The sequence below is a fragment of the Choristoneura fumiferana genome, chromosome 26 (genome assembly GCF_025370935.1).
Source record: "Choristoneura fumiferana chromosome 26, NRCan_CFum_1, whole genome shotgun sequence".
Taxonomy (NCBI): Eukaryota; Metazoa; Arthropoda; class Insecta; order Lepidoptera; family Tortricidae; genus Choristoneura; species Choristoneura fumiferana.
In genome coordinates, this window is record NC_133497.1 from 10,953,548 (window position 1) to 10,980,742 (window position 27,195).

Here is a 27,195-nt window from a genome sequence, read left to right on the forward strand (position 1 = left end):
CACCCGTTGTTGACATGGTGTGTGTGATATGATTGTTTGTATCTTTCAGGACATTATTTTAACAAAAACGCAAATTGTCTTCACAGATTGAAATGGGATCAAACGGAAAGTATACCCTCCAAAACAAAAACTGTTCAGGTTGGTTCACAAATGATGTACTTAATGAGTTATGAATTAAAAAACGTTAAATAAAATTAATCGAACTGAAGACTTCCTACTTTATCCGAGTCGGTTAAAGAAGTATGATTTAGTTAGAAAAGATCTTACCGTAGCTTTGACTGACTAGATTGAAAAAGATTGAAATCAAAGTTTGATACGGTAACTCCTTGAACTCTTGAAAAGTCGTTTGCGAAAGATGGCGTCAGCTCTCACAGATGATCATGCTTCATACCGGACACCAGGAAATGAGAGAATGATGTCAACACTTAACGCTGTGACAGTTTACTCTCAAATTACCCCAAACCACGCCAATTTATGTTTCACAACAATCAAGCGCACCATGCCGTTGCCCAACGTTCCCACAGCGCTTGCGTCACGGCTTTGGCCCACTGACTCCGATCTGCGCAGCCTCCGCTTTCTAATCTCGCCCGTAAGGCCCGACGTTAGAGTGTCTTTTGCGGCGGCTCCGTTCCAGGCCAAGGTCGCTGAGACCCTGGCCCTTCCGAGTCGGATAAATTCTTTGTTAGAGTCCTTAGAGAATGTGTCGATTGTTAAGTCCATGGTACTTGCAGTTTTTGCTGGCAAACGCCTAGCAACACGTTCTGACGGTGTGACGCAACCGCCAGCGTTTTTCTGAGTTAAACAACGGCCTTTGTTCTCCTTACTTATGGTATCCTATGCTTTTACAGTTACCATAGAGCGCAGCAACCACAAAGGTAGCAAGAAACAATCTGAATGCCAGTAGCGAAGGAGTGTATTGATAGATAAGTCCTTGTCAGGTCAGGAAGCGTACAAAGACTTGTCCATTTCTTTGCTAACGTTTATAACTTCATTTGAGTCTTGTGTCTGGAAATTACAGTCTCTGTTGCCATGCGTATACTGCCGAGGACAGGACAAATGGCGCGCGTGATATTTTCCGTGAAAAGATTCAGCAAGCACCCTTCCATCAGCATCTTAAGGGCAACACACACAGAGAGCGGGCGCGGGTCGTGCGCGGGCCCGCGACGGGCGTATTTGCATGGCGGTATATGGACGCCTTCACACAGAACGCGGGCGCGGGCGCGGGTCGTGCGCGGCCCGCGCCCGTTGCCCGTCGTCACAAAACAGCGCGAGCCGAGCGCAGTGTTACCAACTCTCAAAAATATTTATCCCTAAATCTTAGTTAAAAAACCCTAAAACTCGTTTTTAATGAAAATGTTTACTTTAAAATTTGAATATTTCGCAAAAAATACTGAATCGAAAAATCGTCTTAGTAACCCCCTAATGCTTTTAATTTAAAAGACCCTACACTATAGGGTTGGATAAGAAAAAAAAACCCTTACTAAAGTAAGTTTTTTTTTCTATGGAAGGTACCCAAAAAAAATTTTTTTTTAATTTTTCATTGTACCATTTTGTTGGGATAGTTTTCATAATAAGTATATCTATGTAAAATTACAGCTGACAGACTGACAGACAGACAGACATGGCGAAACTATAAGGGTTCCGTTTTTGCCATTTTGGCTACGGAACCCTAAAAACCGTATTCATGCGCAGTAGCTAGTTCATTTAGGCGAGAATAAAATTTATTTATTTTATTTTTTTAATTAATTGGCAGGTACTACAGAAAAATCTGTTATTTTTTCCATTGACTAGTATAAGCTTATTCCTGTCTATAAAAAAAAATCAGCCACTTTTAAAAATTTCATCCATCGCCCATCATTACATAAATTGGATTTAATTAAGTAAGTAAATAAAGTTTGACCTTGGTGCGCAAGCGCGTTTGTCGTTTTCCACATATATCTCGCAGCACTGTATAATTCTGTGTCGAGTTGACAAAAATGTCGTATCTATTATTGGTTCTAGAACTGTTTTAATTTGTACTCCAAAAGTCGCCAGATACCTAAACCATTTCTGTCGTCAAAACTTTTTTGCGGTCGCTAAGATTTAAGCAAAAGTCATCACTTCTAGGGACTAAGTAAGTCACTAAACTGGCAGCATTGATAGCCGCCGCGGGCCCGTCGCGGGTCCGACCCGCTCTCTGTGTGAATACAACGAACCGCGCGGCTCACGCGCGGACACGACCCGACCCGCGCACGCTTTCTGTGTGTGTTGCCCTTTAGATTACATGACACAAAAAAGATTAAGCGTCGTAAAGATGAGTCATTTTGTGTCCAGCTTTCTAGTGTTAGCCTAAAAGTTAAGATGCCCTGTTGTGGGTCATGTGGAGTGGACCCCTCACGCTTCCCGGGCTCGCCGGCGGCGGCGCGAGGGCGTGTCGTAACATTGGAAAGCGCGGAGAAAGCTGCCCAAAACGCTTGCGAAACGCCAGCGCCCTCGTTTCTTTCGCGAATTCGCAACGGTCGCGAGCAAGCTCGGCTTTTGTTCAGCGCTGGCTGCCGCCCTTTTCACGGATGTGAATATTTTAAAGTAAAGGCTAGGTAGAGCTTGCCGTTCGTCCTTTTAGACCAAACAGAAGTGTATAGTCGACTTAGTAAGTACTTACTTTGGCTATTTTTTGTGACAGATGCTACGTCAGAAAAAACATTAGGTCACTAAGGACACCACTTGCACTATTCGCGTCGCTCTCTATAGCAAAAGCTTTTAATATCTCCCATGTATAAGTATACCTCACTCCACAAGTTTCCCGGAAGCATCTTCAGGGTATCTTTCGACCAGAACGGCTAGCATTTAACGAGCGTGAATTATTCTTGTTAGTTGGTCGGTGCGTCTGTCGTATTTTCCCTCACACATTGGGCAACAAGTAAGACAACGAATTAGAGATGTGTGTTGTGTGTGTTAGCCACTGCAAGTGCCAATCTTCTTTGGTTTCGTTTCTTTAGTGAAAACGTTAAGTTAATGTATTCTGTCAATAAAATGTGTCCTGTCAAAGGGAACTCGTAAACTGCTTAATTATTCAGGTATATTTGAAGTCAAAGTTAGGAGTGCAGATAAAGCATTAGAGCGATCGTCCGTCGGCGGCGGCGCGTGTCGGGCGCTTCGCTCCGTGCTGCGGCTTTATTCGAGCGCGTGTCACACCCGTGCCGTTCAGTGTAATTTAATTACAACGCATCGCTCTATATAATGCTTTATCTGCACTCCTAACTTTGACTTCAGATATACCTGAATAATTAACCCCAAATTTTAAGGTTCCTAGCGTGAAGAGTAAAGCATAGTAAAGATAAGTAGAAGGCCTGACCAAAGTTCCTCGCATGATTTTACGTTTCGACTTAGTTACCTACTTGTTTACGTACGAGTTATTTATGTATGATTTAGCTGGATAAATTCGGTGTGATGACGACTGCAATTCTGATGCCATTACTAGCAACACTTTAGCCGAAATTATGCCACGTTTTGGCGTTCTGGTGGAATTTCGGCTAACACCAAACCGAAGTTTGGTTGTACTGACACCAGCACCTATATCTGACACGACTATTTCTTCTAGAGCCGGTAGGACGTGTCAGATATTGCTTCATGCTCCGCTGCGGCAGACATAGATGAGGGTCTTCTCGTTAGGTACGTAGGTATTTTCGACAATTGTGCTACTAGTAATTGTAACAGCGTTACAGGCAAAATCATGCCGAAATTCGGCCGCGTAGTTTATGCACTTGGACCAGCCGCCGGCTGCGCTCGCTGGAGCTCTGAGCTGGTGCGCAGCACGAAGGCATGCGTGCCATGGTACGTACTTAGCTGTGACGTCACCGCGCGTCCGGTCAATCGAGTTAGAACAGAGGTTCCCAAACTTGCGTTTGGCAAGCGCGTCGTACTATTTTCTCACAGAATTGAAATGTCACGCGAGCTTTTAAACACCGCGCGTGTGTTCATTTTCCGAAGTTATATTTGCTCAAATAATGGATTATTATTATAACAGAGACGGAAGTTCAAAAAAAATTACATTTAATTGATGAGTGGAGTGCCGTAAGCTACGAACACAAAAAACCGCGTGCTGTGCGACAGCGGGAAGGGCGAAAAGTGGCGACATCAATACACAACACGCGATAAAATTAATATTCCTTTTATATTCATCTTTGCATTTCGGTATTCCGGAAAAACTTAGACACTGTAGTTATGAAACCTTAGTAGGTAGGTACCTACCGTATTCAGAATTTTCGAAGTTGCATTTTTTGCATAAAAATACTTTCGACGACGTTAGAGAACCTGACTACGAAGCTTGAGGTCCCGGGTTCGATTCCCGTGTCGGGGCAGATATTTGTATGAAAAATACGAATGTTTGTTCTCGGGTCTTGGGTGTTTAATATGTATTTCAGTATGTATCTATCTATATAATTATATTTATCCGTTGCTTAGTACCCATAACACAAGCTTTGCTAAGCTTACTTTGGGACTAGGTCGATTGGTGTAAATTGTCTCGTGATATTTATTATTATTACTGTCGGAAATAAATCAATCACTGTCACTAATGTATATGGAAAACCGAACATCAATACTGAAATTCGGGGAAACGATAGATACGAAATCGGCGCCGGTGCACAGTTTGACAGCCACTGGCTGCATGATGTCGGGCGCGCGCCTCCGCCCGCGTCACGCCGTGATGTCACGCCTTTGTCCCGCTGCTGCGCCGTAGGTGATGGGACCATCCTATCACTGAATAGAGGTTTTCCAAGTACGAGTAAAGTCTTATGTCTAAGTAGCCATAGAACGTGTTATTTTTTTACGTAGACTGTCTTGTGATTGACCCGTACCTCACCAGAAATTACTAGCAAGCAGCTGCAAGTTATCTATTTAGTAGATTTTAATTAGCTTCTCTACTTGTTCCAGCGATGGCAGCAGCGCCGGCAGCCCCAAGGAGGCGTGCGCGGCGCAGTCGCCGCCGCCGCTCGCGCCGCACGGCGGCATGCCGCACGGTGGGCTGCCGCACGGGGGGCTGCCGCACGTGCCACACGCGCCGCACGCTCCAGGCAAGCGCGAGCCGCGCGCCGAGCCTCGAAGACTTAGCATCGGTGAGTCCACAGCCTGCTGGAACTGCTGAAAGTAGATCAGTCCTCCCTCCCTAGAAGGGTGAAATTAGTTACAAAAAAACTGCGTGATTGATAATGCTTCTTTGTAACACATATGTAGATGGCGTGCATTGATTAGGCATGTTGGGTTTAGCGGCGCGCTCTCTCCCCCAGTCCCCCTGGCATTGGCCCAATGCACGCCTCTCACAGTTATACCGAGTGTCTTCGGATTGTGCCGATATATTTCAACACATAATTGGGTTAGTTTGACTGAACGCACTGTAAATATTTTTCAGAATTTTATTATAGTACTAGCCGTTACCCGCGACTCCGTCCGCATTGAATTTGGTTATCGCTATCCCGCCGGAACTGTGCAAATTCTCCGGATAAAAACTATCCTATGTCCTTTCCTATGGGACTTAAACTATCTGTATACTGAATTTCATCTAAATCGGTTCAGCGGTTTAGACGTGATTGAGTAAAAAACATATAAACATCCAAACGTCTTCACAAACTTTCACATTTATAATATTAGTAGGATTTGACTAATATTTGACAAATTGCTCCATACTTTGATCAATGTTCAATTCAAACGGTACCGCGTCAAAGGCGTGACTCCTACACTTTGAACCGATAATTTAACCCAAAATATCTCAATCTCTCCTCGCCTCTCTCCTGTGACGCTTCAACCCTTTGTGGGTCTTAGCCTCCTCAATGATTTTTCTCCATGTTGTTCTATCCCTGAAGTCCTTATTCCTGATGTTCTTATGGCTATGGGCCTGAGATCTTCACCTACACCACCGCTTCCTGGGTTTTCCCCTGGGCCTTTTATGCTGCGGGATTCACGTTCAAATAGTCGTAACAGTTCTGTCGTCCCCCATCATTTCCAAGTGTCCCACCCATCTAAGCCGTGCCTTGCAGTATCTGACGTTGGTTTCTTTAGCATCAGTACTTCTAGTTCGGGATTCATTTTGGTTCGATATGATATGAGTTGCTTCTCGCACTGTATCTAAAAGACTTATTGGGGCTTTCCTTTCGAACAATGCCAGTCTGATAGGTAAACCCAATATTCCGGAAATAATGTATTTTTTTCTATTGCGGTAATGATATTATTTCTCCAATGTACCACTAGACTAGACTCTATGTTACCAGTGACACGCAGGTCTCCACTCAGCATGTGTTGCGCACATTATGTGCCGCTGAGCCCAAACGTGTATGCATGCCAGTTGTAATGATGGGCGCCGTCCCTTGGGGAACGTGTTGTCAGCTAGAGTGTTTGATGTTGTTGTGTCCGCAGGCGGCAGCGCCGGCGGCTCGCGGCGCGCCGCGCCCGCCGAGCGGCGCAGACCAGGTAAACGACTGCCGGCGGCGAGCGCTGCAGCGAGGGCGCCCGCCTTCCGCCAACAGCTGACCGGACTCCGCACGGGCTCGGTTTAACTTGCAACGATCAACTTCTTAGACATCATCATTATATCAGCCGGAGAATGTCCACTGTTGGAGTCACTTCGGTTGGAAGCAGCCTACGCCCATCGTAAACCCGCGGCTTCAACCAAGTCATCCGTCCATCTCGTTGATGGATGTCTTATCTGTCGCGGTCTCCATTCGAGAACTTTTCGGCCTCAACAGCCATCTGTTCTCTGTGCTAAACTAAACTCTGCTCATTGCTACTTCAGCGAGCTAATTCGCTTGGCTATGTCTGTGGCTCTTATTCTTCTACGTATCTTCTCATCTCTAAGATATCGGTCACACGTTAATTTTAGCGTCAGTGTCAGTGTAGTCCAGCATTCTAATAAGAATGACGACAGAATTTATCGTGTAACCTTCACGGACTGACGGACTGATGAAAATGAAATATTGGTCAATCTGTTTTGAATGACAGAAAACGAGAATGATGGACTGAGCTGTCGCCAGAATGATCATGTAGTAACCGAAGAACTTCCATGCAGCCATGATGATGCAAGTTAAACTAAGCCTGTGCGGAATCCGCTCCGCTCTCAGCGGAAGGTGGGTTTTACACTCGAAGTTTGGCAGTTGCCAGTTGAGAATGTGTTCTGCGACCACCACTAACAGCGTTTACATTATTCCAGTAGCTGCACGCGAAAGAAAGAAAGAAATCATTGCGGCTCCGCGATGCCACGCCCATGCTACTGAAATAATGTAAACCCTGATAAGCGATGACCAATTTCAAAAAATCATTATAAATCTTAGATGGTATTTTTTCCACTAATTGAAATGGTACCGAAATGTCCCCTTCCAATCCAAGCAAAAAAGTTTCTTTCAATTCGATTCACCAATAACGACAACTAAATTGAGAACCTCCTCCCTTTCTGGGCATTAAAAGGGGTTTGAAGGGCCTTGGGTAAAGTTCCGTTGTTGTGTTCCAGAGCTGCGCGTGAGTCCCGGCGGCGCGGGCCCGTCCGCCGCGCCGCACCCGCCGCACCATCACCACATGGTAACTACCTACTGCTCGCGCTCGCCGTACTCAAGGGTACTATTTGGGGACATTGTTTCACCGGGATCCTAAAAACATTCCTTGTTTAAAGATGGTTTTGTAAATACAACATAACACTGTAGGTGCAACTAGTTTTCAATTAATTAAATGTATTCAGATAAAAACGTACCTAAATCCTACTTATTTTTAATACTTACCATTTTTCCAATGAAACTCAAGTGACCCTTATTTTGTTGTGACCAGTATACCACTAACTAACATGTCTGCTCGCGCAGCAAACAAAAGTACAACTATAGAGAAGTGCGCTTTTTGAGATACCGCTTCTTTGAATAAAGAGACCCTTAACAGACCTTTTGAAAAAGCGCATATCTCAGAAAAGTGTTACGATCCTAAGCCTTGCTGCTATTTTAAAACGGTAGCCATTCACCTCTTGGCAAAGCGCTTGTTGTATTTGAGAAGCAGTTTGTCAACAGAAGTATCTGTGTGTAATGACGTGTGTTCGTCGCAGGACACGAACCCGCTGGAGGGGGGCGCGGAGGGCGGCAGCGACGCGGGCTCCTCGGACGGCGAGCTGTCCTCCAAGCCCGGGGACAGCCCCAGCCGCAAGCGGCGGCGCGTCTCGCAGCGCCGCGTCCTAGGTAACGCCACCATATTATCTGACAGCCCGTCAGCTCCTGACTTCATCTCTCACCACTGACAGCCTCAGGTTGACTACTGACAAATGCCTCTCAGGTGCATTTTAAGTTTAGTTTTACCAAGGATTCAAATACCGTTGAACTGTCTCAGGCGCCCTTTAGGTCGACCAAGGTGACCAATACCGTGATCCAACTGCCACTTGTGGCTGCATCTTGATGGCTGAAACAATACATATTTCATCTGATCTGGTCACTGTTAAGTTAATCATAAAGAGACACTGCAATATATATAACCACTGTAACATTTGAAGAAGCAGTGAGTGAGTGATACATTTCTCATATATCATCGAAATCGAAATATGGTGTTCCAAACGAATCCGTGGCTCCTCAAGGTGAGCTCGAATGTAAACTATAATGGAGGCATTATTAATTTTCCGAGTAACAAATACATTCCTCATAAGTTCGGACACCTTATTAAAACGAATGTTACACGCAGAAACCGAACTTTATGTTGATGATATGGTTGTCGTGTTCCAGGAGAGAGTAACGTGTCTGCGCCCGCGCCGGCGGCCGAGCGCCGCACGCCGCGACATCACTACCAGCCGCCGTGAGTGTTCCATCGCCATCATTAGTATCGCTGTGGATGTTCGATATGGACTAGATTTGCGCGGTGTTATGGCATGGCGAAAGAGGATTTCTTCGCTCTTCCTATTTTTTAGAAAGTATTATAAGTATTCCGACGTATTTATTGCTAACTCTAGACGTCATCTCCAGCCTATGTATGTACGTCCCACAGTTGGGCACAGGCCTACCCTTGGAATGAGAGGGCTGGGGTTCTAGTTTCCACGCTGGCATCACTGTGAAATCGCAAGAATAACGGCGGCGTAGTGAGCCCTGGCCACGGCGGTCGTGAGGGGACGATCTGGAATGGTTCGTCGACGACTAAAAAGAGAGGAGAGGAGGTTATGGTGGAGTCGTCGCTCGTAGCTTCCTTCTTTAGGTGACTCTTCAATCCATTACACTCGGGTGATAAAAACGCTCCTGGATGTTTGTGTTGACGATTATATTTGTTATAAAATCACCTACGTACAGCCTGTGCTCTCGTTAACAGGCGGCGGGTGCGCTATGTGAGCGGCGGAGGAGGGGGGCTGTGGCGGGAGCGCGTGCTGGAGCCGCACCAGCGTGCGCACGCGCACCACGCGCCGCTGCTGCTGGACATGAACCAGGTGAGGGGGGGGGCTATCATCATCATAATCAGGCCACCGTTCTGACGTTCGCAATCGCATTCACCATCTCTTTCTACCCTCATTTACACCGTGTGACAGAAAGAAGTTGTGAAAGCGATCGTGATTCCGAGTGCATTGGACAATAAGGTCTCTGCGCTCTGTTACGAGAGGAAGGCAAACGAGCCTGTAGCTCATCTGGTGGGAAACGTCCGTTCACCACCGCCCGTGAGTATCACTGCTCTGTTGCCGGCATTTAAAGAAAGTATTAAGCCCTTTACTTGAAAGCCCCGATGTCAAGCTGTGTTTCCACCAGAGGAATGTGTTCATCATGAACCAATAGAAACTCTTAGTTTAGTTACCTCGCTCCGCACAGCTCTAGTGGAAACAGCTCGGCGGAGCGAGGATAAGTAAATGAAGCGTTTCTGTTGTTTCATGCATGACGAACACATTCCTCGCTACGCATCTTGTCACATCTTTGCTGGAAATGCAGCGCAAAATACCATCATGCGCCTGACAGTGCCAGTTTTTTGACGTGTCTCGTTGTGTGTTTGCAGATGTCATACCGCGGCGCGCGGCTGAGCGCGCTGGGCGGCGGCGTGGGCTGGCCGCACCCGCACGCCCACCCGCATCCGCACCCGCATCCCCATCCGCACCCGCACCAGCATCCGCACTCGCATCCGCATCCGCACCCGCACCGCGACCAGAGGACGCAGGTATGGAACTTACTGACCGCCGCTGGGGAACGGAGCTGAGAGAGGTGCAGTTAGGACGTACCAAGAGTTTTGTGATTGGCATAGTAGTTTCTTTACTTGAAACTAGATGGCGGCATTTGAGAACGCCTCAAAGAGATTACGAGTGAGAAAGGACGATATCGAGTTGAGCGCGCACGTTAGCGCTTTTTAATAAGTCCGAGGCGCTTTTTAGTAAAGATAACAAAAGTTTTTGTTTCTTTTCGCTCTGTTTTTTTATTCATTTCGGAGATAGCTTTTGGGATGCATAGCTGCACTTCTCTGAATTCTGATAATGACGGGGTTATATTGAAAGTCGGTTTAGGATAATCTCTAGTAATTAATGTATTGTCAACAGGAATACTTTAAAAAATATACGCTTTTACATCGTTTGGTATATTAATTGGCAGATTTACTTTCATTGATCATGCGTAGCTAAAAAAAGAAATATTTTTGATGAAAAGCGGATATTTCTTGAAATATTTCATCATTGAATGCCTGGAATCTGATTCGCGCAAATGTACTTGGGAGCGTATTAAAGACGATAGTATAACAAGTAACTGTCAGCATCGGAACACTTTTTCTTTTTTTCTCACAGTTTTTGCAGACCATCGATAGCCATATTGTAATGAAGGTTTCTTGACAGGCGAAATATCGCTAGATGGCGTTAGTATCGCGAGTTCCGTTTGATGTTACAGTCACGCTTGCGATTGGCTAATTTGGTAATTTAACCAATCACAAATGAGACGCAAATTTAAAAATGGTCAAACTGACCTCCCCATAATTGCGCCAACTAGACTGTCACACAAACCCCTTTGAACTTGAATACGCTTCCAATCTCGAGGTTATTTATTAGGATCGAATAATGGACAGGACTAAGATTTATTTGAAATAGGACCTTTTGAGCTGTGCATCACAATTACTTGTTGGGACGCGCCGCCGACCGCGGCGAGGGGCACAGGCGCACACACACACGACGACAGACGAAGGACACACAACCTTACCATGTCTTAGATCGATAGTTTCTTTGCAGCAACTACATTACCGAGGATATTGTGTCTAACATTGGTAGTTCAGACTTGAGCTATTAAGATGTTGGAAGCGTTTGAAAAAAAGGAAACTATTTCAATTTGCAACAAAGATTGCAGTCCTTTTTTTAAAATCCAAAGGCTTCCTAAATTAACTGGTTCAAGATCAATCAATTTTCACTTTGAAGTGTACCATCCAACTTTTCGTTGACCAAATTGTCGTCAGCACTCGAGGCCGTGTACCGACGCGTTCCGTTTACGTTGACGATGTGATTGTATAACGCGTGCGTTGGTCTGGGCATAGCATACTCTAGGCTAAGATGTACTAGGCTAAGTTAGTTAAGTCGAGACGCGGCGGGGCCGGCCGCTGGAGACGCCTGGAGGCACTGCGGGAGACGGAAACTCTGGGGAACATGTTTGAGATTATTGGATTGTGAGCGTACACTCTCCGCAAGGTAGATTTGATGTCTTGGTGAGGAGTTCGGTGTCGTTATGGTGTTCTTTGGTGGAGGCCTGTGTCTAGCAGTGGATGTTTTTGGGCATGTGCAAAGATGCGCAAATTCTGCTGCATTCCAGGAACTAGCCTTTCTGGCATGGAATTGAACATTTTGGATAATGGGCCACAATTTGGGATACTTATTGGGCAAGGCATATTGAGGAAAGAACATTTTTAAGATAGTGCTCCACGTTTCGGAAAAGTGTAATTTGCTATCCTGAGCAGTCTTTTAGGACATTGTTAAGAGTCAGGGATGCGCTTGTCTTTTGGGGCTGTGTTAGGCATGGGTGTACGGGGTCAGTTCCGTCTCCCGGGTAGTGCGTGCGTCCCCAGCGGGCCGGCTGACGCGCGTGGCGCTGCAGGTGGCGGGCGTGGGCGAGCTGTGGGGCGCCGCCGTGCTGCCCGGCCTGCCGCTCAGATACCAGGTACAACACGACCGGGGATACTACAGGGGAGCCGGTCGCGACTGGGGGGGGGGGGACCGCTCGTGTAATCTGTATGGCTGCTTCATGATACAGTTTTTAGTGATACATAATTGATTGCTTTTAACGTTTGTTTTTCGGGATTACCTTAGAGATCGCGCCGAGTACAGAAAGAGGGTGCTCGAGTGTTCAGGAATTCCACGTTCCTTGCTAGTAGTAGACCGCGGCGTCACTCGTTTACGCTCTTCATGAGCTAACAATATTTCGACGCATCCACCGTCAGCGTCATTCATGATCAGACACCCTCGACAACCCGTAGACACCCTCGTAATGTAACGGTAACGTCTGTTCTGTGTGTACATATTTATGAATGATTGGCTCATATCGGAGGACTCAACCATGCCCCAGAATAAGCATCCGTATTCTCGAACTCTACGGTTGTTTTCGAATTGTTACAAAACATTTCATTAGATTATTGGGTTAGTTTGATTGAACACCCTTGATGCGTTACACTTTAAATGTCCGGAAACATTTGTCAAGCACCAATAAGTCCAGAACAATATGCGGAAATACTCCGGAATTCATTTAGATTGCACTCTCTTGTAGGCCAAAATGAACAGTCATACTGATAACAAAAGAGCTCTGACCTAGAAACAACCATGGCCGGTGTGAAACCAACCCCGTTCGCGACCCGCGCCCTCTAAGGGGAGGAGGATATGGCGGTGGCGGACTGTGCTGGAGTGTGCCCGAATTGTCGCTGCTGGGAGCTGTTCATGTGGATACAATAAGGCTCACTCAATGTTCCCAACTAGACACCAGCATCTTGTACCTAATAGTGTTTATGGACAACCGTAGCTCGATCACGTAACGCTTCCCGGATGCCCGGGCGCTCCGAGTCTCGCATCCTAGCTTGCACTAATTCCATCATCCCGTTCAACTTTAAAATTATAATTGTGACGCTTACGGTACGCATCTGGAGATAAATAACGCGTTTGTGTTTACAAATCACCAGCTTTTAATTAAAAAATATGCACCTAATTTACCTGTTACAATAGGTTATGCAAAAACAGACAATGGCTCGCAATTTTTTTGTGTGTCCTAATGAACAGCAAAACTTGTCATTAGTGTAGAATTGTGCCGTTTGGCTCCATCGACTGATCTTCGCGCTTCGTGATCATCAGTATCACTACAATCGAATCATTCGAAATCTGTCGGAAGACCCTCGATCAAAGACCAACTTAGCAGCCTGCCCCTTACACACTGCATTATAGAATAGAAGCCATCGGGCACTTAATCTGTCGGGGAATTTCGGTGTCATTGTCCCGGCCGTCCGCCGCCGCCGCCGCGGGAGTGACACTTGCAACCGCCGCATGGGGAGCATGCGCACACGCGTCGGCGCGCCGCCTACTCTACACACAGTTCTCGATCTTGGTCAGACAATTTGCATAGTGCTCTATGCTGCACGAAGAGTTCAAAGCCGATTGATATTCAAAAATGTGACATTTGCCTCATTCAATTACTGTTTCACACATTCCGCGGTTTTGCGGCCCGTGGTGCGGACTGAGAAAGAAAGTAAACTATAGTACCTGAAGTAGAAGAATACAGCAACCGTATACGATTTCCAGTTGTTTGTGAACTGCCAACTGTTGGCTGTTCTAAAATCCTTTAGTCGCTACGTGGGCGGTAGTACCGCGTCTTCTTTTGGTACTAAATTTACTATTATCTCTGTTCCATTTAGCAACGCAACGTTTTGTGCAGAGAGTACGAGTATAATGTAATGTAAATTTACTGTTTGACATTAAACATAGTTTTTAACTGTGGGAGGCATGCGGTCTTTGTCGCTTCTGTACTCGAGTTCTTGAAATTGTTAGTTTATAATCATTTTGCAAATCGAACGAATGATAACCGAATTTTAATCATCCAGTAGTGCTCAAGTTTTATTGGTTCTATTTTCCGCAAAGAATTCAAACTTTCGCTTCAAATCTTGTAAAATCGACAGACACTGCTTCTCGTATTTGTGTATTCATGATGTTATGCTCCATTGGACACAGTCTATGTTTTACCTTCTACCCATTTTATAGCTTGGATACGGTGATATATCCCGCCAGAATTAACAGCACCCAACTCAGAATTTTGTCAAAATCACTGATAGAAGAGAGTAATGTAGACTTACAAAGCCCGCATGCCGGTCGCGCGCCGGCGCTCTAGCGAGTCGCTGCGGTCGCGGCCGCTGACACTAGCATAGTGCTCCGACCCCGCGCCGCACGCCGCACGCCGCCGGGACTGACAGCTTGTACTGGACCAAGTAGTTGGGATTTGAACAGCTAGGGATGTATATCAAACATTCAGGATTCCAACTTGCTCATATCTATGGACGATCGATATACAGGCATGTAATAAATTATGCCATGCCATGCCATGCATGCCATGCCATGTTTGCCATGTTTTATTAATTATGCCTGTTAAAGTATTCAAAATAGTGAATGAGAGTTCTACACTTTCTGCCAACAAACTGCTACGCAGTTTGGCAGAGGTTTATAGTTATAAGTATTTCTGTACCTCTTTTGTTTTTTTTTGAGTAAATAAATAATAATAATAAATTACTATTACATTACTGTCTGAACTGCCTCTAAAACTTTGTTTTGATTTTGTCTTTGTGAGACCGTTCTAAAGAGGACACAATGATGCCATGAACTGAAAATTAAGAAAATGAACTTTTCGATACCATAGAAATAGACAATACAATACAATTTTTACAATGTTTTTCCTTGTTTAGCAAAAATTTTGTTAGCTGTTCGGTAGGAGAGTTAAACCAATTTTATAGAACAATCTGTCAGTTCCATGAGCGGCTTTAGTTCTGTACGTACTTTAAGATTACCTTAATGATCCGCTCCCGTGTGTTTGCTTCGGGTGCGTCGCTTGGAGTGGGCCTCTCACATCGCGCCTTTACGACTGCTTGGGATGTTCATGGTTTTGCTCAATAATTTTGTGTAGTATAAAAAGGGTACAATAGTGGCCTAGGCAAAACCGGAACATGGTAAACGATTCATAAACTGGTTTAATGGTATGATAAAATAGAGAGAGTATTGACCCTTGAATTGACAAAATTGAAAAAAGTTCATTATTCAAGCCTCGTCGGTTACAATCCAAAAATTCTACATAAAAAAAATACAAAAATATAGTCGAAGCAAAATCATGACCATTAATTAATTTGGTTGTAACTGCCATTTATTAAGCTTCAGTCTTGAAGGCGCGAACCCTTTCCGTGTTTATTGTAAGGATTCTTGTAAAATTGTCTAGTGCGTAGTTTCCGCTTTGACACTGTTTATTACTAACTGCATTAACATCTACATTTGTGAAGCGTTATTCTTTAGTGCCGTTTAGATCCGACTCACAACAGTGTCTAGGGCGGTTCTGTCGCACGACTTACGTAATAATTTGTGATCGGTAGCGTGCTGTTACTGCTTATGCCTTCCCGTATATCCTAATACTCTAGCATCTAGCATCAGCCTATGAGTGAACAAATATAGCAACTGTCCCCTAGCTGCCTTAGCACGCCGCGGCACGCTACCGTCACGACGTGACGTTCTCGTCACATTACCGGTACGATATGCATGCCCAGATTGTGAGGCTTAGTTAACCTTGCCTTGCGCTGCACTCCCTTCTGTCCCACTATTTGGCAGACAAGGACTTCTGCCTGATGGCGCTACAGCCGTTTCTCTTATGGATTTTGACGTTAAGATTTAAAGGGACAAGTATTGCTCTTTCGGGACTTATTATGTCCATTTGTACCTAACTCATTCTATGGAGGTGGTCCATTTTGTGAATGACTACTTTTCAGCTAGAACACATGAGATATGCCAGTGTGATGTAGTTGCTAAAAATACGTGTACCTATTTTTTGGCTGTACCGGTTCATTTTTACGTATTTTAAGCAGATTCGGCTGTAATAAACATTAATTTTTACTTACACTACCGCTAAATTATTTTAATGTTAAGCCGCTTCATTAGGCAGAAATCTGTTTTGTCTCTCATAACGGTCTCGGTGTTGTTTGAGGTCATTACCAACACTAATATTGTGATCTCGTGGCATACCTAAGCATCGTGTAGCCTGGGGAGGGGGGAGTGTGGGCGTGAGCGTGCGCTTGGTAACCGGGACACCCCGCTGTCTCCCGCCGGCCGCCTGTCTTTCACTGTCACCAATCTATCCCTATAGTTTCCCACTGCTCCATTGCAAGCGATCCTTCACAACCTCCGTTTGCTATTAGTTGCAATATTAATAGTGAACAAATTTTCTCTGTGGGAAATTACTTGTCTCGAGATTTTTAAAGTCCGTAGATGTCCTCGGTTAATTTTAGCGACTGGCTGGTCATCAACCATCGCTTACTAATATACTAGCCTTAATTCTGTAATATAGATTACATCTTATCCAGTTGATGCAAATTAATTCAATTCAGAAAGCGTTTTGCCAACCAAATTTGCTCAACCCTTATTTGAACTAAAGCTAACACCAGAGTTATACTGGCAAACCCCTTTTCCTTTACCTTGTCAGACGGCGCCCGTTTAAACAGCGCCGGCAATGAGTAGCTTTTACCACTGTAAGCCACGCTCACAGCTTACTTTGAAAGTGGTTCCCTTACACTAGAGACCTGTACTCAGCGCCCTGAAGGTTCTTCAGCTAAAATCCAGAGATGCGCGTCTTAAAAGTGTATCCAATAGATTAAGCAATGAGATTGTATGTATTTCAGTTCCTTACAGTGGTAAGTCAAGCCTCGATGGAACAGGTCCGATGTCCCGACTCTCGCACTGTCTTGTTAGACCGCTTGGCTCTGTGGTTGTGTACTTGCGCCCGCGCAACGCAAACTTACGTTTCGTGTTTCGGAATGAAAAAAAGGGACTGCTTTTGATGACGTAGCGAGGGAGCTTTGTTTTACGCTTTTTTTTGCTTCACTTTTGATGGTTTTTGGGAAACGTGAGTAAAACTCACTAAACGATCAAAATCATTTATGGGTTAGAATTAACTTCTGCTGGTTAGATATCTCTGAATGGCAGGTGATAATAAACACTTATGTAAATATTCAACTTAATATAGAATCAAGATGGTGGTATTATTCTGCAATGGGCTCACAGTTTAGATACCGTGATGGCCAAGATCAGCCAGATTTTAGTTGAAATCTCTGTGGGTAAATATATTATTGACCGCGTGACCGCTAGGAGCTTGTATTTGCGTTGCGTGCGGCGCAAGCCAGGCGTCGGGCGTAGAGTTAGCCGTGGCGGTAGGCGTAGCGAGTGCATCACGACTGTCTTGTGTTCTACATACTCGTATCGTATAGCACAGCTTGACTAGGAGCGGCGGGCGCGCGGCGCTGCCCGGCCCGGCCCGGCACGGCACGGCACGGCTTCATGGCGCTGACTCACGCGGGCTGGCCAAAAGTTGTAATGATGATCGATGGTGCTCCTTTTGTCACAAGGTAAAATCTTTATTCATAACATTGTGCAAGAGGAAGCATCTTAAAGTCTTGTTCTGAATTTACTTAATGCTTTTCTATGAGCACATTTTTGCTGGAGATCAGCATCTGTTGTGACAAAAAAAAACATATTATGTAGGGTTAAACAACTAAATGTTTTAATTAAGTGAGAAAATATTCAAAGAAACATAAAATGTTGCCTACAAATATGTCCAATGTCTATGCAACTCTTATTAAAAATTGTTTAGGTTTGTTAAAACCATTATACTTATGAGCACTTAATATCCTGCTATAATTTTAACTCAAATGGTGGATGGTTGCTGAAGTTGTTATTTAATGGAAAGTGAACGAGCCATCAAGTTGAGTCAGCCGTGATCTCGCACTGCCTTCCGTTTGGTCGATCGTTTCGCGTTGTGACCGTCGATCGCTCGGAGCGCACGAGTGCGCGCGACGGCCGGCGCCCGCGCCGCACCGCCGCACTCAGTTGTCGATGTTTATTCATCTCACACTTCTGAACGACTCTTATTATTTCAATAAATACACATTTATTTTATCGAGTATGCCCTCTGGCGGCTGCTCTGTGTGATCGTTCACTGCGGGCAATGACGATATCGTATTTGTCCGTATTTGGGCGATCTTGCAGAGCAGTAGCGCAGACCTGCGCGACTGGTGCGACATCTGCGATTTTTGTTAACCGCCAGTTTGCAACACTTATCTTGTCTCTCCTGTCAAGGCATGTGTTGCACGGCGGCTATAGGCTCGCGGGTTGCGCCGGCCGCGCCGGATGGCACAGCATGCACCACAGCTCATACTGTTTGGTTCTGTACATACCGCGTACGGCCATAGTGCTGCCATGACTTGTACTAGATGCGTGGGCTCTTTGCGATACTGGAATATGTCGGGTCATTCAATCGAGCAGAATGCCGAGCGATCCACCAATCAGAGACACGCTCACGACGACGTTCAAACTGCAAGCATCGCAAGGAGCCCCGGTAGAGCCGGTCGACTGCGACCCCCCAAATATTTTCGCCGACTAACCCCACGTTTAAATTATATTTTATTACTATTACGTGTACCGCATGCTCGATCTTCCTCACTTTTGGATACCCTGTGAATGTGTTCCGTGTTCTACGTGTATAATGGTTTCCACGTCCGTGCACTTTCGCCCCGTGTGGTCGCCGGCCAATGGCAGCGCGCGCCGGCCCACACCGGTCGAAACTCTACGGAGGTCTTGCCACATTTATTTACCGTTTTGGCCGCTAGCAACTCAAGCTTTGGTATTTTGTAGATTGGTTTTTAAGATATGAAATAAAATATTTGGCTGGTCGCTTTCATTATTAGAACTTGGCTGTTTCCTACGATTGTGCTCTCTTGTTAAGCGAGTGACGTACAGATGTCATTATTATTGTTATGTGAGTTTTGTTGCGGGTGCGGTGATTGACACGGGCTCCTCGCGTTCTATTTGTATTTACACTTTAATATAGCAATAGGTTTTTCTCTCGTTCATGTATTGTATTTATTTTGTTACTACACACGTATTTTAAATTATGTATATTATCTTCTGCAGTAAATATATTATTGCTTATTGTTATTTTGTTATTCACAAAAGGAAATTAGCGCTAGCGCAGAAACATTTCGACTAGATACCATAATACAACCTTTGTTTTTTATTATATTTTATTTTTCTTATATTGGGCAATGAGATCTTGCCTGGCAATAGAGATCAACTTCATTAATCAAGTTTTAATTTATCGAACGTTTTGTAGCTTGGTCTCTGTTGCTACGTTAGGATCTTCTTGACTTTACGATCTGTATGATTCTGTTAATAGGCTCATTGCATGAACGTACAAGTATATTGTAACACTGAGATCTGCTATTGATAGCTTGTACTATTATGCAACTGCCGAAGCTAGACTGTTATTTTTTTAAACACAGTATTTATTCTATCATACACTATACTTTAAGCCGTATGTATACCTACAGTTTTGTGTTACATTATTATTTGATCGAACGAGACCAGAATCTGGCTAGTCCTCGCTAAAGCCCTAACCCCGCTGTTAATGTTTGGTTTATGGTTTATTCAGTGGCTTGGAACGGACACGTTTTGTGCAACTCCAAGTTCTCGTGTCCGCTCCAAGTGACCTCTAACAAGAGTTGGGAGGACGCCACGCGCACAGTGCTGCCCCGACAAGCTTGGGAACCCCGAAACATAAGCATTAGGATTTGCATTTGCCGATTACAGCCACTATGTCCTTGAAAAGTTAACGAACTGACAAAACAGACCTCTTCTTTGATTGAGTTACACTAAGTTACTATAATGCTGTCTGTCCGTAGACCACACGTCATACGCATGAAATCGTCAATTGACTTGCGTGCAACTTGCTTGCATCCTGCGTAGAAGGGAATGGCACTGCGTAGAGAGGAAAGGAATGAACTTCCTTTCTACGCAGGATGCAAGCAAGTTGCACATAAACGTCAAATGATGTCGTGCGTACGTAGGCAGTAGACCTAACTATAATTAATATCGATCTAGCAGTTAAATCTCGGGTTAACTAAATTCATCGACATCTGTGTATAGAAGGCATGTTTCTTACATTAAAACGGCGCACAAAATAAGTTCACAGAGCGGTTTGGTGAACGTTTCACTATAGTTTGTTGACGCCCGTAGTAATATTGATGATTGACGCACCGTGCGTTTTGTTCCAAAAAGCTAGTCTAGTGCCGTGGGGTACATAGATGTCAATGACTAAATTTCTCGGAGGTTTGACGGCTTGTTAGAGTAACTTAGTGCAACTAACACTTAACGACCATCTGTCTGAAAGTAGTAATTGTGTTACGCTTAAACTGTCACTTGGGGCCGTATTGTCTAACGTTTCTGACACTCGTGATCGCAATCAACTGTCACTTGATTGCGATCGCGAGCGTCAGAATCGTTACGCAATAGACCCTCTGGTGTGGGGCCCTCTGGTATTGCGTTGTCGGGGCGGTCCTGTGCTGTGTGCGAGCGCGACCCCCCTGACCGCCTGACCGCTGTGCCGCAGATGGGCGGCGTGTACGCGGGGCTCCAGTATCCGCCGCGCGGGCCGTTCGCCTCGCCGCCGCACTACATGTCGCACACGCAGGTCAGTCACCGATATCACTACGATATTGTCTAGCCTCCCCTCCGACTTCATCATCGGATCAGAGGCCTTATTGTTTATCACAGAATTACAATGGTTTTATCACTTCTTTCTGTTACTTGACATAAGATGAGGTTAGAAAGAGATCACGAATTTCAGCAGCCGGTTTTTGATGATGCCGTATTATTGTATTTTCATGAGAACTACGCATTATAACAAGTGGGTCAAAATGAAGTTGAAAATTTTCAGTTATATTTTTCAATAGGTACAAAATCAGAGGTCAAGCTAATATAAGGGTGTTAAAATAAATCAGTTTTGCATGATAATGTTCTTGGCCCCCTTTTTTGTAATGTCATATTCATAGCTGTTTACATTCGAAACTATTATAATGTAGTCAAAAATTTCTTAAATGAACCTCCTCACATATTGCACATAAATTCGTCATTCTTTATGTAACCAAAAAATCGTGACTCACTGTGTCAAGTTATGGTGATATCATGTTGCTTGTAAAAGGAATTCGGTAAAAAACTTAGTGCTAAAACGTTCTATGGAGGGTTAGCAAAAAAAATTCGATATTTATAGTAGTCGCAAGAATGTCGGAATTGACGTGTTGTGTTTTAGCGGGCGGAGGGCGCGCGTCTGGAGCTGGCGCACGCGCACGCGCACGCGCACGCGCACGGTGGCGACGGCGCGCTGTCCCCGCTGCAGCCCGCGCCCGACCTGCACCACGCGCCGCTGCTGCTGCACACAGAGGGCAGCGCCCCCCCCCCCCCCAAAGCATCCGGTGTACATGGTGAATGGCATCGCGAGCGCTACAGCGGTCGATAATACGGCCGCAGTCCATTAACCTTGTTTCTTTCAATAAATCCATGGCCGGTCCCGTAATGTAACGAAAATTGAACAGGTTTTCTCGTACCGCAGACGGCTGCGTTTCCAATAGAGATGTGCGAGGTACGAATAAAAACGAATCCATTTATCTGGCGTCGCTCCACGCATCTCTAGCGGAAACGGCTCGGTGGAGCGAGTAGTCAATGAAGCGCTTCTATTGATTCATGACAAATATTCCTCAATAACGCGTCCTCGCACATTACGTAGAAACGTGGCCTACATGGTCTTTTAACAACAAATGTGGCAGCAACAAGGAGGCTACCTTTTTTTCAAACGTTATGTGTAAAGTAAAGAGTGCAAACTTAAATTCCTTTCGTAGTAGTACATGGTTATGCACCCTAGCTTCCTCATGTCAACCTTGTATCTGTGAGTATCTAAGAGAGGGTTCAATGTTCAGTGCCCCTTGCCTCCTTGTTGCAGCCGCGGGGTGCGGCGCTGGAGCTGGTCCCGCAGCACGCGCGGCCCGCGCTGCCGCATCACCACGTGAGTGACCTAGCCTTAGACGAACCCAATGTTGGTTGACAGGTAGACGCATCCAGCGCTGGGTTGCTATTGGCCTCGTTTAAAAAGTTTTTCAAGACAAGTCAGCTCTGGCTGCCATCACTGCCGGGAATGGTGGGCCGCATCTAAGCAACACGGGCCAGGCCAACGCTGGCATCTCTGGGAACTGGTGCCAGCGTCACTGGCTTCGTCTAAACCTTGCTTACCGCCCGCACACACCGCGCGACTAATAGCGTTTATCCGCCGCTTTGTCCCTCCGAAAGAATAAAATTTGGCTGATGGCTGGGAATTTTACAAAGCCTCTTATTGCATCTCAATGATCCTAACGGAACGTGTCTGCCTTTCAAAGCCCTAGCTGCAATGGATTTAACTGTAATGTTTGTTAGTCAGTCAGTGGCATTACTCTTCCATTCTTTTCGAAGTAGCTATGCTCTTGAGAAAATAGCTTGGCGGTTTCTGTTCGTCTTCCACGCCACAGAGCAGGATTCTGGGTTCGCCGTTGATAATAGAGAGCGCCACTGTCCACTCAGTTTTATCACAAGTATGTATGTCTCCGGTGTGTCGCGTGTCGAAGGCGCGTAACATGTGGTTCTGTTGCAGTACGTGGGCGGTCGTCGCAGCGGGCTGGGCGGCGTGGGCGGCGTGGGGGCGTCGGTGGCGTGGGCGCGCTGGGCGCGGGCGGGCGCGGCGCGCGGCCCTACGTGCGCCACGCGGCGCGCTACACGCACCACCTGCTGCACGCGCACGCGCACGCGCACGCGGCGGGCGGCGGGCCGGGGGCGGCGCGCCCGTGGCCCCGCCGTGCTCGCCGCCGTGCCCCACGTGCCCGCGCAGCTGCACGTCGCGCCGCCGCTCTCGCTGCCGCCGCCGCCGCCCACCTACCAGGTACACACGCACACACACACACACACACAGCCAGGTCTAATCCGCACTGATCACGGGGACTGCTTACAACTATACATACTGGTCACAGCACCTACTGTTGATGACACGTACTAGCACATGTCATAGCTTGTAAATTTATCAAATATTGACGACCGAGGATAGTCGTCAATCACTAGTTTGAGCAAGCATCAATTCAGACGTCAATTGAGGTACCAATTTGTGGAGGGCTTTCTTGTTCATGGCAGGAAATAGTTACGTTATCCTGATCATAAACCCATATGTGCAGATACTTATGGCCGCGCATTCACCATCTTTCGATCCAAAACCTAAACACGGAAACAAATAGTTACGACTATCCTGGTCGTAACACCAAAATTATTGACATGAACAGAGATTTAAATTTTACGGAAATTTTATACTTTTCCAACATGTGTTTCTATAAGAACTTTTTTTAATAATGAGGGTTTTGCACTTCTGCTGACTGTAGAATTTATTAAATTAACCCTTAAGTAATCCAATCCATTAAAATATAATTATTAATCGTGGGACCTTATTAGCATACTTTTGTAAAGTTCTAGTTGGTTGTCTTAGACTTTTTTGTGTACTGCATTCTAGTTTGTACCAATGTTGATAGTAATATTACTAGAAAGTAATGTCATTATTGGTATATTGTTAAGTTCATGGATTTTGTACTTTTAATTTAAACATATTTCATTTTGCTGTCTAGTTACAGGCTAGCAACGTCGAAGTTCCCAAGACAATCCCATAGAGTCTATGGGAACGGAAGCGATACATGTCCTCGGTACCACTCTGCTTTCAGAGCGGGAGATGAGTGCGTGAGAGCTAACATTGGGGGCGGCAGCTTGCCTTTGGAATCCAAAAGTTTAATGGTTACTTGATTCCAAAATCTTTTTGAACTTTATAAAAATAAATAAATTATAAATTAATTTGGCTAAGTAAAGTTTTTTGGAGAGGCCGCTAATTATATTTTTCTTCGATAGTCGACGTTTAATAATCAAGGAATGCAGCTCTTTATTTTTATTTACTCTTATTAATTAGAAATATTTTTTTTAAGTGGTCGATATGACGTTTGTGAGATTGAAATGGCAGACCGTTTGAGGGCTCAGTACTTAGTAGAAACATTAAAAAAAAAACGAAGTCAACTGTCACGGCTGTCACTGTCAAGTAGAATCTAACCTAAAACCATTTTATTTGCTTTGCGATTTGGTGCGATCAGTGTGTTTTTGTTTGGATATTTTTTTACGACCTGAGCCCAAACTCTGGGCTTTTTGAATTTGCCACATCTCTCCACGACCTTTGCACGATAATTTGACCACGATTGGATATTTTTCGACGACTATTTTGGGGCTCTGTTTCTTAGACAACGTTATCTTGAATTCTCGGCCACCTTGGCTTGACATTAGGACTGCCTTACGAGTAATTCGAATCACAGTATCCCTACAATGGATTCAGACGACTCCGACAGTATTCGAGTAGAAATGGAGCATTACAGAAATGTTTTCCCCTGCTTTGTACTTCGTCTATGAAATACAAACGAGATTTTCCGAATTCGGCGTTTTACGCATCCTAGTCTTTACAAGCGATTGGTGCAAGTCAACTTCATCTTCCACTGCAAGTTGCTCATCAACAACATCATTATACGAACCCTCTAGCCTTCAACATCAAACACGGCAAAGGAAAACATAACAGAAAGCAGAGATATCGTGTTTTTTTTTACCAAAACAATAAAAAGGACATGGTCTCAGTAAGAGTCATGCAATACATTAAAATAATTAATTGCATGTTGCACAAATGGGTTTATATTCTTTATTTCAAAGTGTATTGAAGGAAGAGTTTCTGCTAAATCATTTACAGAATGAAGTGGCTTGCAACTTGCACTTGTCCATCTAAAATCATAGCGAGCTTGAGGATACATGTGAAATGCGTGATTTGAAGATTAAAGAATCCGTATTTTTGAAGCCTCTCTGTTATTAACCATAACCACATAAATTATGTAGACAAAGCTGTGTTATTGCATGTGTTTTTTAGTTAATTTGGAGAGTAATATAATAAAAATGCAATAATTTATATATTTTATTTAATTTCATAAATGTACAAATTATCATAAACGTTTAGTATAAGTATATGACTCAAGACCCTATTGTTGAACATGCTACCTATACAAAGCTGTCCTATTGCATGTGTTTTAGATGGTTTTAGTTAATTTCCAGAGTAACATAATAAAAATGCAATACTTCAATTATATTGTTTTTATTTCAATAAATACAAAATTATCATAAAAACGTTTAGCATAACATATGTCTCAAAAGACCCGATTTATTGGAACATGTATATAATATTCCTGGCAAAGGGTAATTTTAAAAACAAGTTGTATTTTTAATAAATTAAATATTGTGCCATCCCCATAAAGGCATTAGAAGTACTACTAAAAATACAAGGAAATGTAATACAAAATATTATAGGTCACTATGTGTTAAACCGGGATTTTAGTTTACTTTTGCATCAAAAGATGTCACTATCTCGTCTCAAGGAAAAGCTGAATCGCGCTGTTAAGATTTTTTCATTTCCTAAGCGACCGTTGTTTGTTTAACTTGTGTGTTATACATGTAAACAATATGCATACCATTGATCATAAGTATAACAAAACTGTGGTGATTTTACTTGTATTTTTAGTACTTGTACTGTGACAGTGACCCTAGATGGTATTGTTTGTTCTACCAGTTGACCTGGATGTGTATATATACTATCTTTTGCCCGCGGCTTCACCCGCGTGGAATCGGTTATCCGCGCGCTGTTCCCTCGGGAACTGTTTATTTTTCCGGAATAAAAAGTAGCCTATATCACTCTGTGGCCCATAAACAATCTCTATGCCATAAATCACGTCGATCCGTTGCCTCCCTTGCGACGTGAAAGACGGAGAAACATACAAACCACACACTTTCGCATTTATAAATATTAGTATGGAATATATATGGCATTCAACTGTTTTATTTGTCTGACTTAATACATACATGACCGGGAATCGAAACCTGATCAAAATCTCTGTAAGCAATGTTTAAATTCTGCACATTTTTCGTTATTTTTTGATAATGAGAATCATAGTGAAAAGAAACATATTTTACAAGTTTTTTTTTTTTTTTTTTCGACTGGATGGCAAACGAGCAAGTGGATCTCCTGATGGTAAGAGATCACCACCACCCATAGACAACTGCAACATCTGGGTATTGCAGATGCGTTGCCAACCTAGAGGCCAAAGAAGGAATACCTCAAGTGCCAGTTATTTCACCGGCTGTCTTACTCTCCACGCCGAAACCCAACAGTGCAAGCACTGCTGCTTCACGGCAGGATTAGCGAGCAAGATGGTGGTAGCAATCCGGGCGGACTTGCACAAGGTACAGGCCTACCACCTGCAAATTCAATTAAATTTTATTCGACTTGCAATGTACGAGTATGTATGTATTATATATATATTTATACCAAAATGAGAATACAAATTTAAAGTACCATTAGCTTAGCACAGCAGTACTTATACTGATTACAGATTAGATGACAATGCAAGACAAGTATAGTCAACAAAAAGTATTCTGAGGAAAAATAAAAGCTTACACAAAATAAAACCAAAAATGATATTTTTAAAGAAAAAAAATTTGCTGACTGTACTTATTGTCGACTGTACTTGCATTGTCAACTAAAAATACATTTCTGTATTAAGAGATTGTCATGTTCAAAATTACATTTCCGTGCTAATCTTAATTCTATCTATTCTCTTTCATTAACCATTGAGGAGTTCTGTGATACTTCTATGCCTCTTTTTTATGGAAAAAGCATTGTCCTTGGGAAAAAAAAGGTTATGCTCCTTCACTGGCTTTTTCTTGCAACCAAAATAAAACACCAACGTGTGTTAACAATCCACCTTGAAAAAAAAAAGATCAAAATTATTATAAATCCTTACTTATATTTAATAATTTAAACGTGAAGGGAACTCTGTCTGTCTGTCTGTTAACTTTTCATGCTTTCAATCGCTGAACTGATTTAGCCAAAATTCATTATGGAGGTAGTTGGAATCCCGAGGAAGAACATAGGCTACTTTTTATCTCACAGTCTTATCCCGAAAAAATGCATAGTACTCGCGGGAAAGCAATAAGCGAATTCTTCGTAGACAGAGTCGCGGGGCAACAGCTAGTTACAATATAATGTTTCACTAACCACAGAAATTTTACTCTATCATAAATAT

General features: G+C 44.1%; 1 protein-coding gene across 1 annotated transcript in view; it reads left to right on the plus strand.

Moving 5' to 3' along the window:
• Positions 1–27,195, plus strand: part of LOC141443155 (uncharacterized) — an 85,272-nt gene that overhangs the window by 39,602 nt on the left and 18,475 nt on the right. The window contains 10 exon segments of the mRNA XM_074108364.1: positions 4,915–5,096; positions 6,391–6,444; positions 7,478–7,545; positions 8,054–8,183; positions 8,718–8,787; positions 9,292–9,406; positions 9,961–10,119; positions 12,021–12,083; positions 20,589–20,669; positions 21,288–21,452. Coding sequence (XP_073964465.1) covers positions 4,915–5,096; positions 6,391–6,444; positions 7,478–7,545; positions 8,054–8,183; positions 8,718–8,787; positions 9,292–9,406; positions 9,961–10,119; positions 12,021–12,083; positions 20,589–20,669; positions 21,288–21,452 — 1,087 coding nt within the window.